This window comes from Galeopterus variegatus, unplaced genomic scaffold (genome assembly GCF_000696425.1).
Source record: "Galeopterus variegatus unplaced genomic scaffold, G_variegatus-3.0.2 Scaffold8485, whole genome shotgun sequence".
Classification (NCBI taxonomy): Eukaryota; Metazoa; Chordata; class Mammalia; order Dermoptera; family Cynocephalidae; genus Galeopterus; species Galeopterus variegatus.
The window spans coordinates 64,579-77,344 of NW_007734596.1; the positions used below are offsets into that span (position 1 = coordinate 64,579).

A 12,766-nucleotide genomic window follows, 5' to 3' on the forward strand; every position below is an offset into this window, starting at 1 on the left:
TTCTAGGTTGTCAGTTATTTTTTTCCTTTTTTTTGTCTTTTTTCGTGACCGGCAATGGATCGCAACCCTCAGTGTTGCGCCCGTACCGGACCGAGACCGGCAACGGGATCGCAACCCTCGGTGTTGTGCCCACACCTCGCTCAGCCAGTGAGTGGCCGGTCTGTATGTGGGATCCGAACCCTCGGCGGGAGTGCCGCCACACTCGCGGTGCACTGTAGCATTGCGCCACCGGGCCGGCCCGAATTTCTAGAAGTTTTCTTGTGGTTCTATTTTTGTCATATATTTAAACTTAAACTGGACTATTATCAGTGCTTCTGGCCTATACTTATTTTAATTGGTTAAGGTTCACTTATGGATAATCATATAATTGACTTTAAAAATAATCCTTGAGGAAAACAATAAACATGAGTATCTATAAGAGATGTGAAATTATGCACATCTTAAATTGTTTTTTTATTTTTATTTTTGAATTACTTCTTCATTGCCATTAGATTTTTATCCTACTAAATCTATTTACTTCTGAAAACCGAATTTCTACTTTTCAGCAGGGGAATTAATCAGGAAATCTAGTTATCCATATTATCAGAGTATGTACCCATCTTCTCTGAGACTCATCCGCACTCAGTAATTAGGTTTCTCAAAGTCTTTTGCCACTAACTATTTCTTTCTATTAAGGGTTTTCTTTGTTAACAACTGCAGCTGGGTTTTGCATTTAACTTCATCTGAGGGGCTCTTCCTAATAATGGAAGAATTGTCTGTTCATATTTAATGCGACCTTTTCCTCTTCATTTGACTTTATGCTTCTTATCACCTGCCACTAGTGATGCCCCTTTCTTCCTCTGGTTGTGCTGAGGTATGTACTTACCCTGCAGCTCATTATATAGCTATAAACAGTCTATTATGCCTAAAGGACAAAAGTGACAGCTAGAATTGTGGACAAAAGAGAACAGAGACTAGAGAGGACTGTTTATTTTAAACTTCCTTCTCAGGAAATTATCCATGTCTCCAATTCAATAGCCATACTCTTGGCTAGAGCAGTATTTGCAAATATGGTGTCATGCACTGTTATTATACCATATGTGGTATATATTTACTTATATATAAAAGATAAAAACCTACCTATTAACATTTTATAAAATATAAAAACTATATGTTAAAAATAGATGATAAAAACAAATAAGAATGAAAATTCTACTACTGTTTTCTTGCCCTTCAGTTTATCAATTTTCCACCCTTAGATGGTGCTTATAGTCCACCAAACTGCATTAATAATTTATGAAAGTGTGGAAACTAGAACATCTTTCTGTACTTTTAGCATCACCAGACAATGATATAAATAGGACCTGGTTGAACACTTTTCCTTAAAATAATGATGAATAATGTTGGAGGCAGGGCTGAGGCAGGATACGGCAGGACAGCATAACCCTGCCCCACTGTTTTAGCATCACCAGACAATGATATAAATAGGACCTGGTTGAACACTTTTCCTTAAAATAATGGTGAATAATGTTGGAGGCAGGGCTGAGGCAGGATACGGCAGGACAGCATAACCCTGCCCCACTGTGCTATCGGATGTTGCACGGGACTTTAATCCTCTGCATTTAGATTCCAGCTTTGCTTACACTACTTGAAGATCATGGGTTTGGCAATGTTATGTCAAGGCATTTTAGATAGGACAGTAGTCCTCAACTGTAGGTAATATTTGACAAGTATTTCTTTTCTGTTTATTTATTAAAAATAAACACATGTTGACTGAAGACAACTGAAACAATAAAAATAAAGAGGGAAAAATCAGCCATAACCATGATTAACATTTTGTGTTGTAATCTTTTCAGTTTTTTATCATCATGAAATACCTATATATTTATGTTTTCAAAAATGGTACATTACTACACATAAGTTTTTATCATCTGGTCTTTCTCATGATAATAGTTCATGAGCCTCTTTGATCTTATAATCTCTGTTAATGATGCATATTATCTTGGTGTATGACTATTTTGTGATTTCTCTAACCAATCTCCTGTTGTTCGAAGTTTAATTGTTTTCAACTCTTTGCTGTTATGAACAGTCAAGTAAAAAGCATTCTTGAACAAACATCTTTTTATAGTTGCTTGAATATTTCCTTATGATATTGATCCAAAAATATAATTCACAGCTCAAAAGGCAAAAAAAAAATTCTCAATATAAATTTACACTGTGATACTATGATTTCACATCCTCAACAGCTTATCCAAGAAATGCCAGTTTTTCATAGTTTTTCCAATAATACACCATGTTTAAATCTTTGCCAATCATGTAAACAAAAATGGTATTTTGCTTTTGTTTTTAAGTTTGTAGTTTTTAATATTTCCTGGAGTTACATTTTTTAAAAAATATTTTCTTAATTTAGTGTGCATGGACTATTCAGATAGGGAGTATGTAAGTATATATCCTACATAAATGGTTTTAAATTGAGTAATAATTAGAGGAAACATCATTCTCCTTAGATTGTTTTCCTCTGTTTTTATTACATAAGTAACCAGAGCAAATGTATCAAGAAGAAAATTAGGTAGTATTTATATTGGCTACAATGAGAGTAACAAATAATTAACTAAAAACTATATTGTTGTGGGTTGAATTGTTTCTCTCTCAAAATTCAAATGTTGAGGTTCTTAGTGGAATAAGGGGATTCCTAATCCAATATGATTGTGTCCCTTTAAAAACGGAAAATTTGGACACAGATAGACACTCACACTGGGAGAACCCCAGGTGAATACAAAGGCAGAGATCAGGGTGATGCTGGTACACGCCATGGAAGAGCAAAGATTACCAGCAACCACTGGGAACTAGGGGACAGACACAGGACAGATCTTCCCTCACAGCTCACACAACCCTGATAACTCAAACTTCCAGCCTCCACAACTGTGAGGCAACACATTTCTATTGTTTAAGCCATGGTTTGTGGTACTTTGTTACGGCAGCCCTAGGAAACTAACACAGTTTGTTTGACACATGATTTCAAAGATGACAGAGGACCACACCTTCACAACGAGGAACTGTAGAGCTCCAGACCACATTTCCATCCTGCAGGATGCAGGTGATGGACTCAGACCCCTGGGTTTTGACAAAGCCATCATCACAGTGGAAAGAAACTGAGCTCCCAAGTAGAAACCTGTCACCAAAACGACGTCCGTTTATAGGAATACCAGGATCATGGCACTCATTTTGACCAAATGCTGAAAAGGAAAAGAAAGAAAAAATAATTATAATGAAAATACTTGAATATCAATTACATGCTTTAAAAAAGAAGGGAACAGAACATACTTATAAAGCAGTTACTGTCCCAAATTTGTTATATCATTCATAGGTAGGTGAATACATCAAATAAATAGAATATTAATAGCTAGTGATAGACAGCGAGTAGATGAGTCTATCATCTGTACAGCATTTTACAGTTTGAAAAGCACCTGTCATATGATCTTAGAAAAAGAGAGAAGGGATACAGCTGATAGTAAAAGTATGTAGGTTCAGGATATATCTGGTTAGAATCCTGACTTTTATGTTTATCAGCTGACATTGAGCGGATGACTCTGATGATGTAAGCCTAGCTATCTTTACTTACAACATGAGCAATATTAAGCCTATATCCCAGAGTAACTGTAATACTAAATGAGGTGATTACTGGAAAATTCTAAGTAAGCTCCTAAGAGAAGTAGACAGTATGTGATAACTTAGTGTTACTCATATTAACATTACTAACTCACTTTATTCCCCCTACAATGTATTTAAATATATGTTTTTGTATATAATCTATTTTGCAAATGAAGAACCTGAAGCAAAGAGAAGTTAGTTGTTATCAAAATTCACTAAGTATATCTCACTTTATTCCCCCTACAATGTATTTAAATATATGTTTTTGTATATAATCTGTTTTGCAAATGAAGAACCTGAAGCAAAGAGAAGTTAGTTGTTATCAAAATTCACTAAGTATATGCAAGTGCTGGTAATCTAATCGTTTGCTCCTGACCTCAAGTGCCTCAGTTCTTTCTGCTACACTATTTTGTTGCATGGAGGATGCATAGCAGGGTGGGTGGATAGATGGAAGGAAGGATGAATGGATGGATGGTTGGGCGAATGGATAAATGGATGGATGGATGGATGGACAAATGGATAAATGGATAAATGGATGGATGGATGGATGGACACATGGATAGATGGATGGAAGAAGGATGAATGTTTATAAAGATTAAAGGATAGGAGGATGAATAGATAGTTAAATGGATGGATAGATGATGGACAGATGGATGGATGGATGCATGGATGGATGGATGGAAAACCAGAAAGAAAGAGATGTGAGAGATCCAGCCTCTTACTGTAGGGGTGACCAAGACACTAATCTAAATACAGTGTTGTATGTTTGTTTTATTTTAGGTTATATATAATAATTTTGCTACTCTCAATTTAATGATTATAAAACCTCTGAAGTATCTGCCTTGAAACTCGACTTCATATAAAGGTAAACAAAATGAGGAACTTGAAAGTGGTGCTTGTATAGGTGTACTTANCAAATGGATAAATGGATAAATGGATGGATGGATGGATGGACACATGGATAGATGGATGGAAGAAGGATGAATGTTTATAAAGATTAAAGGATAGGAGGATGAATAGATAGTTAAATGGACGGATAGATGATGGACAGATGGATGGATGGATGCATGGATGGATGGATGGAAAACCAGAAAGAAAGAGATGTGAGAGATCCAGCCTCTTACTGTAGGGGTGACCAAGACACTAATCTAAATACAGTGTTGTATGTTTGTTTTATTTTAGGTTATATATAATAATTTTGCTACTCTCAATTTAATGATTATAAAACCTCTGAAGTATCTGCCTTGAAACTCGACTTCATATAAAGGTAAACAAAATGAGGAACTTGAAAGTGGTGCTTGTATAGGTGTACTTACTGGTGTAGGTGATGTTGAACCCTCTGCCGGTGGTGGAGTGATCAGACTGAAATTCCAAGCGAACTATGTGCCCACTACTGGCTAGCTGGGAAGGCACTTCATTGCCAGAAAAAGTGCCAAGGACGGTTATATCAGAAATCCCATCATCTTTGACCGCAAGGAAGTCAAATTGTGGCTCCACATCAAAATCATTAAAGATGAGGTGAATTCTACTTCCTGGCTCAGATATAATCAACCAAACACAGTTCATGTTGTTACCATATTCCTCTGGATAATTCGGTGAGAGAATAATCCCAGAAGATGCCGTAAAGTTGAAGAAACATGAAACTGTGAAGACACAAATATATTTTCAAGCAGTTTTGCGTATATCCAAAGAACTACCACACAAAGCTGATTTCTAAGCACTTGGAAAGGCAATTCACACCTGCAAATAGCTATGATAGTCCAATTATTTTTAAATTGGTAATTCTGAACCATAATGATTTTTCTTTCCCCAAATTATAAATAGAACTATTTATTACCTTAAATAGCATAACCAGAAACTATACATAATCAAGCGTAGGCTTGGTTCAAAGATGATACTTTCAAGTTGGCTGAAAATGTGGGCTAAATATTATAATTTCTTGTTATAACTTTCTGCCTTCAGAAGAGCAAATATTAATATGAAAATGTCTATGCCATAGGTTCTGCTCTTCTGCGATAACTTTTCACCTTATATTTTCTTTTAAAGTGCATTTTTAAAGTTATTTATATTTTTTATTACTTACATTGTAAAGATTAATAAAGAAATAACTTGGAAAAATCATATCATGTTCTCATTGGATAATATAAAAATACTTTGGAAAACTTACTTTTAAGAATGTGTACTTAAAAATTATATATGTGTGTGTGTTTTCTTTTTTAGAGGGAACAACTGTTGAATTTATCTTAGGGTGCAGTTTTTGCTCTCATTCCACATAATTTCTAGCTTTTGCTGTATTTACTTACAAATAAAAATGTCTCCTTTTTATATTGGCTATGAAACCTTTTTTAGTTGTTACAATATTATACTTATGAGGAAGCATACAATTCTTCAGCTGAATTTGAAACCCAAGCTACAGCCCTAGCTTTTGCTGTATTTACTTACAAATAAAAATGTCTCCTTTTTATATTGGCTATGAAACCTTTTTTAGTTGTTACGATATTATACTTATGAGGAAGCATACAATTCTTCAGCTGAATTTGAAACCCAAGCTACAGCCCAAGCTCACACTGGGGAACAACTTGTGTTTAAGTGTTATACAACATGATTAAGTCATAAAAAGACTCCTTTGCCGTCCTGATGTCTGATATAGTACATCATCATAAGCTTTTGATGGAAACAATGGTATATGTTCCATCCTTTCTAGCAGAAAACGTTCTACTACATTTTATCTAGTAAACAGATGTAATAAAATCATGTATTAGTTTTAATTAGGTGAAGAAAGCAGGCAAGTTGGTGTCTGAGAACGCCCTTGCATGTTTCTGGTGAACGAAGCACTCCAGAGCTACTCCAAAAGCTGCCCTCCCTAAGCAGATGCTCTGTCTCTGTCTCTCTGTCTCTCCGTCTCCCCTCGCTCAGCAGGTGCAGGACAGGACGGGGTCCTCGTCGAGGCAGGCACTCACATACGCAGCTGGGCTTGTTGCCAGACCACTGATTGTTCTGCTGACAGGTGATAACTCTCTCGCCCACCAACTCAAAGGCTGCCTGGCATTCAAAGGTGAGCGTATCTCCATGGAGAAAACTGCTGCCAGTCCGCTTCCCATAGGCAGGAATGCCAGGGTCCCCACATCCTCCCTTTTCAATTTCTGAAAATGGGAAAAACAAATAAACCATTAAAAAATCAGATAATGAACATTTTTAACACCAATATTTAGAAGAAAATGACCAGTGGTTTCTTATTGCTGGTCTAAACATTGTTTCTGTAAACAGTTCCAAAAGGATACTCAATTTGTCTGACATTTAATTACAAAAGCCAGGGAGAAAATGTAAACTCGAGGGAAAGGTATTTAATGTATTGTCTTTTCAAGGATACACATGGCTACACAGATAAAGCTGAGGCTGCACATGTTGCAATTAATAGGTGCCTCTCCCTGGTACTTCCAGTTTTCCATCCCCACCTGCTACTAATAAAATGTAAACACCAGTTTTGTCTTAATCTATGTGCTGTTTTCTATAAACAATACCAATTAGATTGTTTATTCCCTACTGAATATTTAAATCAATATGATCTATTTGAATAATTATTAAAACTCAGCTATGAAACAAAATGGATATATTCATAGTTTTCAGATGAACAGAAAACGTGTAGAATCGAACATCTTTTTATTAAAACAACATTATAATGAAATATGGATAAATATGCCAAACCTATAAGTACATTTCAAATTTTGCTTTCTCAAATGTTTACTGTGCAGAATGTATTAACTAAAATATGTTATTTATTTAACCATTAAAAAAATATTTTTTGAGAGCCGACTGTGTGCCACATACTTTTCTAGGGGTTAGCGGGTAAACAAGAAAAAATTCTTGCACCCATAGGTCTTACATTATATGAAGGGAAATTTTTAAAAATATATTAAAAAATAAATGTGATTCATGTAATGATGGGTAATTTGAAGCAACATAAAGGAATACAAAGAGGAACAGAGAGATGGATGGAGGAAACAGACAGTGTAAATGCCCAGAAGGAAGACTGAAATCAGCCCTTCTGAGAGAGACAAGCCTAGGGTGGCCTGCAGGGCAGTAGACAGCAGCAGAGGTGGTGTGGAGAAGAGGGCGGGCCCGCCTGTGCAGGGTGTCGGGCTTCCTGCTTGCGAAAAAGCCTTGCGGGGATGAGACCTGATGTCATCTGAGCACAGGCTGAAAAGAGCAATCCACGGTGCTGGTGGAGTGGAGGCAGGAGAGGGACAAGCTCCGAGAGATATAATATGTTTTCCATGAATATATCTGAAAAATACATTCCTTTTCCTTCTGAAATTCTTCACGGGCTCTCACTTTGTTATCTTGCACAGGCCAAGAACAAATTCAAATTTATGTTTTATTAGCAACCTGACTACTTTCCAATCAAACTCTCATTTTTTGGAATGTTGTATATCTGAAAAATACATTCCTTTTCCTTCTGAAATTCTTCACGGGCTCTCACTTTGTTATCTTGCACAGGCCAAGAACAAATTCGAATTTATGTTTTATTAGCAACCTGACTACTTTCCAATCAAACTCTCATTTTTTGGAATGTTGTAGAAGCAACTCAGGACTGGGTATTCAGGACTGAATTTCTGGGAACCGTGTAGGGAAGAAACATACTCAGAGATTGCTCCAGAGATGGTATATGTCACTTAATAGGAGAAACTTCACTTCCAAGTGTTTGGAAATATCAAAGAAGTAAAATCAGCTTATAATATTGCAGTGGAATCAAGACTCGACACAGGATATCACTGCTTTATGTTTTCTTAAGCACAATAGCACAAAAAATATGCCGGTATTTGGTTGAGTTTCAGTGTGCTCTGCTAATGTCATGCCTGAGGCTATCAAACAGAGGATTCTCACAGCATCAGCTCTGTGGAAGCAAGAAATGTTCCTGATGCAACACAGCCAAAGACAGCTGTGGAGAACACCTTTTATTAAGGACAGACCTTGGAGTTGAAGTTGTTGAACTTTAGTTGAGCAGAGCTGGGAGTGGATTTACCAAATTTAACACTTGAGATGAAACTGAGCATCTGCCACTGAAATAGACAAAGTAAATTCAGAGCCCTGCGTGGTTCATAGCAGCAAAGAGCTCTTGTTTAGTGTGGGCGCTTGGGCAAGAGGCAGGTGCCAGGTGTGGTTTTGAATCCCCCAGTCTTCACTGGGCCACTGTGATGAGTTCAGTCTCATAAAGCCTCAGTTTTCACATCATCAGCTTACTGCTTCCTACCTCAACGGGTGGCTGTGAGAATTAAACAAAACAATTCATGCAAGTAGCAGGCATATTGTACTGGAAATACTAGCCACTGCTACGACGATTAGCAAACCTTAGAAGTTTCTTTCTGCATATGTGATGCTAAAGTTCATAATTTCTTCTTATAGTGAAATAAATTATGGCATTGTTGGATATTACTATTTCCTATGAGGCAGGGAATTCGTAACTTTGCATAGTTTTCAGAAATAAAGTGATTACAGTCATACACGTGGTGCGGATGCAGGCAAAGGTCTTTCTGCTTCTCATGCTGAGGTTCAAAAGAGTGCTGTGGTCACTGGATTCCACCAAAGATACTGATATTTATTTAGCCAAATGCAAGGCTACTGCTGTACTCTGGCAGAACCTGTGTCTGACACATCCTTTATGAGGTGTGAGCCACAGACTAGTGACTACCGAAGTGATATGTACCAAAATCAGTAGTTTTGTGTATTTCACACAGTTTTATTTTTAGTCATGGAAGAAATATGAACATATTCTATGGTTATGTCAGTGAAGCTTCATCTGGGAGAGCTTTTTTGAGAAATTTTGCATTCTTGACCTCCTACACACTAAATGTCCTCATTGCCCCAAATTACTGAGACAAAATCCATACAGATTTTGAAATTTCACTTGAGGGTCATATCACCTTCAACTGGGAATTGCTGCCTCCACTTCACCTATTTTCTGAACAAGTAACACATGTGCCAGATGAATCAGATCGTTTTCACACTGATACAGCAAGCGCATCAAACCTCCTTCCACATATAATGAAATGCAAGATGTCAGAAACGGCCTTGACATGTTTTCTTTGAAATGAACACTATAATTTGTTATTAATTAAAAGACTTAGGCCCCTAGAGGAAAAAAAATACCTCTTTCATACTATCAAACTATAAATGATATTTGATAAGAAGGGGCCTAAGAAAAATATTAGGTTTAAATTATTTCCTCACTACTTCTCTGATATTGCTTTTTCAGCTGCTGCGAATATTTGTGCAAAAGTCCACTCAGGGCTCAATGATGATGCTATTGCTGTGTTTTGTCTTTGATGATCACCTTTAAAAGTACCAAAAATACTATTTCATTTTCAACTTTTTATGTTTACTTTTTTTTGAATGATAATTTAATAGTTTGTCTATATACATTCATATCAGAACGATACATGTTTAACATTCACCTCTAGTATACTTCATTTTCAATTGATATTTCATGCTATGACTATATTTTTTATAATAAATCAATAATTGGATTTACTGTTTTTTCATTTAATGTTTCTGAGCACTTTTTACTGACATATCACTATTTGATAACATGAAAATGAAAATAATGCTTTCACAATTGAGTCTGACATGGAAATTTTTACTTCTTGCATCCTCTCATGGTCATTCTGGAGAAAATAAAATGTTTGCATATGTGGGATATCACTATCGGACTAAATACTAGAAAACATATTACAGGAACCGTGTAAATAGACAACCATAGAGAACTTATCAGGCAAATTTCTGAGAAATGTTATTAAAAATATTAACATGAACCATATAAGCTTACCAATTATTTGACAGTTTTTGATCTACAAAAGGCAATTTCATTCAAGTTAACCCAAGCCTCCTGATCCACACCACCATAGTTGCTCTCATGGTACTTGCTACATGGTGTGGCACATGGTGTCCCTGTAAGGCTGCTCACTAATTAAGAACTATTATTATTCATTTTCCCATATATCTTTGCAGCTGCCTTGAGCCCTGTACTTAGTAGATGGCCAGGTGAATGAATGACTGTTTTAGTAATACCTAAGTTTCCTTGGATTTCTTTGCATAGCCAAATATCTTGGCTTCAGATCCCTTATCAGACTCTGTTTATCCACATGATTTTCAACTTACTGGGGTCTCTCTGTTTTTGACTCTCACTTCTTTATCTTCTCCTTGACTTTCTAGGGAGTGGCCCAGCCTTCTCCAGCCCATTGCTTACAGCACAATGGCAGGGAGGACTACCTATCAAGTGCCTCTTCGTATCTAAGATACCATTCAAAGCATCAGCATGCATTTTTCACCCTTCTCCCATCTGCAGCCTCCATTTCTGCCACAACGTCCAGGAGACTCCCATTCAGAAGTAACGTGGACACCCCAAGATTTTTCTCTCACTCCACTATTTTCACCTGAGTTACCACTTCCTTCCCTTTATATGACATCTCTCTTTGCTAAAGTCTCTATGAATCCCCAGAGTCCAAACTTTTCCCCCCTTCTCTGGGATTTATAGGTAGCTCTCTTACAGAGCTGGATTACAGAACTAATCAAGACTGGATTGGTTTTAATTGTTTTTACTCTCATTACATGGTAGAGTGGATGACTGGTATTGCTTAGTCATTTAAAGGGAACTTCTAAGGTATCTGACCAGGCTTAGCCACATAATTTCTAGTTAATACATTGTCTAGTTTTTTCTGTTTGTTTGTTTTTATTTTTTTACCCTACAAAGAGTTCCTGGCCCTGGCCTAATTTTTCAGTCTGTGACAAATATTTTTCAGCACCACTGATTTGTTCTAGCTGCTGTGCCTAAGTAACAGGTGGAAAGACCCTGCCCTCATGGAGCTTTCAGTTGAGAAAAGTCAGTAAAAAAAAAATAATAATAATAATAATAATATTAACTATGTCAGATGGTGATGAATGCATTGTAGAGAGCATGGGAAGAGGGAATGGAGAGTGTTGAGAGGTTCTAATTTAGATGAGATAGCCTGGGAAGGTCCCCGAAAAGTTGTAACATGCAAGCTTTGCATATTGAACTGGGAGAAGACACCATGTGTAAAAAGGGAGAACACTTTATGTGCAGCAAACCACAGCAAGTGCACAGGGTGAGAGAGGAACACACTTGAGAGGGTTGAGTAACAGCAAATAGGTCAAGTGTAGCCACTGTCCAGTGGGAGAGAGGGACGATGAGGACACGAGGACAACCAAAAGGTCAAGGACTAGACCAGGCATGGCCATGATAAAGATTTGGATTTTATTCTTTCATCATTCTTTATCGTAATCCATGCTGTAATTGCCATATGAACCAGATAAAACTATCGATTATTTCCTGATTTACAGTGCAACATCATAGCATAACAACGACTGAAGAGAAGATTCTTAAATGCCACCAGAAAATAAAGCATACCTGCTTTCTCTATGGATTTTAGCTGTTTCGCTGCCTGGAACTCCAGTTCTAAACAAGTTATCATGAAGATTTTAACTTCTATCAACTCATTTACTTGTGATTGGTAGGCAATGTGTTTTAGAGGAAAGGATATCAGACAGAGAATTTAGGCTCAAGTCACAGGTCTTTCATTTATTAACCATGGAAACTTGGGTGTATTATTCTCTCTGATCCTCTTCAAAATATTTGTAAAGAACCTCTTATTTACCAGAGTACTAGGACCAAGAATAATTTTTTTTTTATCTTCAAGAAGTCCATATCCTAGTAATTTAAATAGACTACTGAATGGCCATCACAAGGCTCGTGGTGAGATCTCACTGAAGATATTCTGAAATGATTACCAAGCCTAAAACAACCTCAACATAAGAATAACCAGCTAAAAGGACACTGTGCTCTGAACTTTTCCCTACTTTGTGTCCAGCCCAGAGTGCTTATCCTGCAGCTGATGCAAAGATAGTTTGCACTGGAGACGTAGCAGTCACGCTTCCACTGAGGCTAGGCTGTGTTTCAGTGAGCACCTCCGTCACGGGCAACACCCAGCGGAGACTCGCATCCTCAGATTCCAGGGCTGCCATACGTCCCTTGTTCATCAATGAGGCATTCTCCTTAGGACTTTCTACTTCTTTTCAATCTTAATTTCCATCCTCTTAGTCAACACTCAGCATTACTGGTCCC

The 12,766-nt window shown here is 37.1% G+C and overlaps 1 protein-coding gene across 1 annotated transcript in view; it reads right to left on the minus strand.

The window, feature by feature from the left end:
* Positions 1–12,116, minus strand: part of LOC103608502 (CUB and sushi domain-containing protein 1-like) — a 37,034-nt gene extending 24,918 nt beyond the window's left edge. The window contains exons 1-4 of the mRNA XM_008592932.1: positions 12,053–12,116; positions 6,591–6,773; positions 4,947–5,273; positions 3,021–3,215 (exon numbers count right to left, since the gene is read on the minus strand). Of these exons, the coding sequence (XP_008591154.1) occupies positions 3,021–3,215; positions 4,947–5,273; positions 6,591–6,773; positions 12,053–12,116 (769 nt within the window). The remainder of the gene's footprint in view (positions 1–3,020; positions 3,216–4,946; positions 5,274–6,590; positions 6,774–12,052) is intronic.
* Positions 12,117–12,766: the final 650 nt, after the last annotated feature.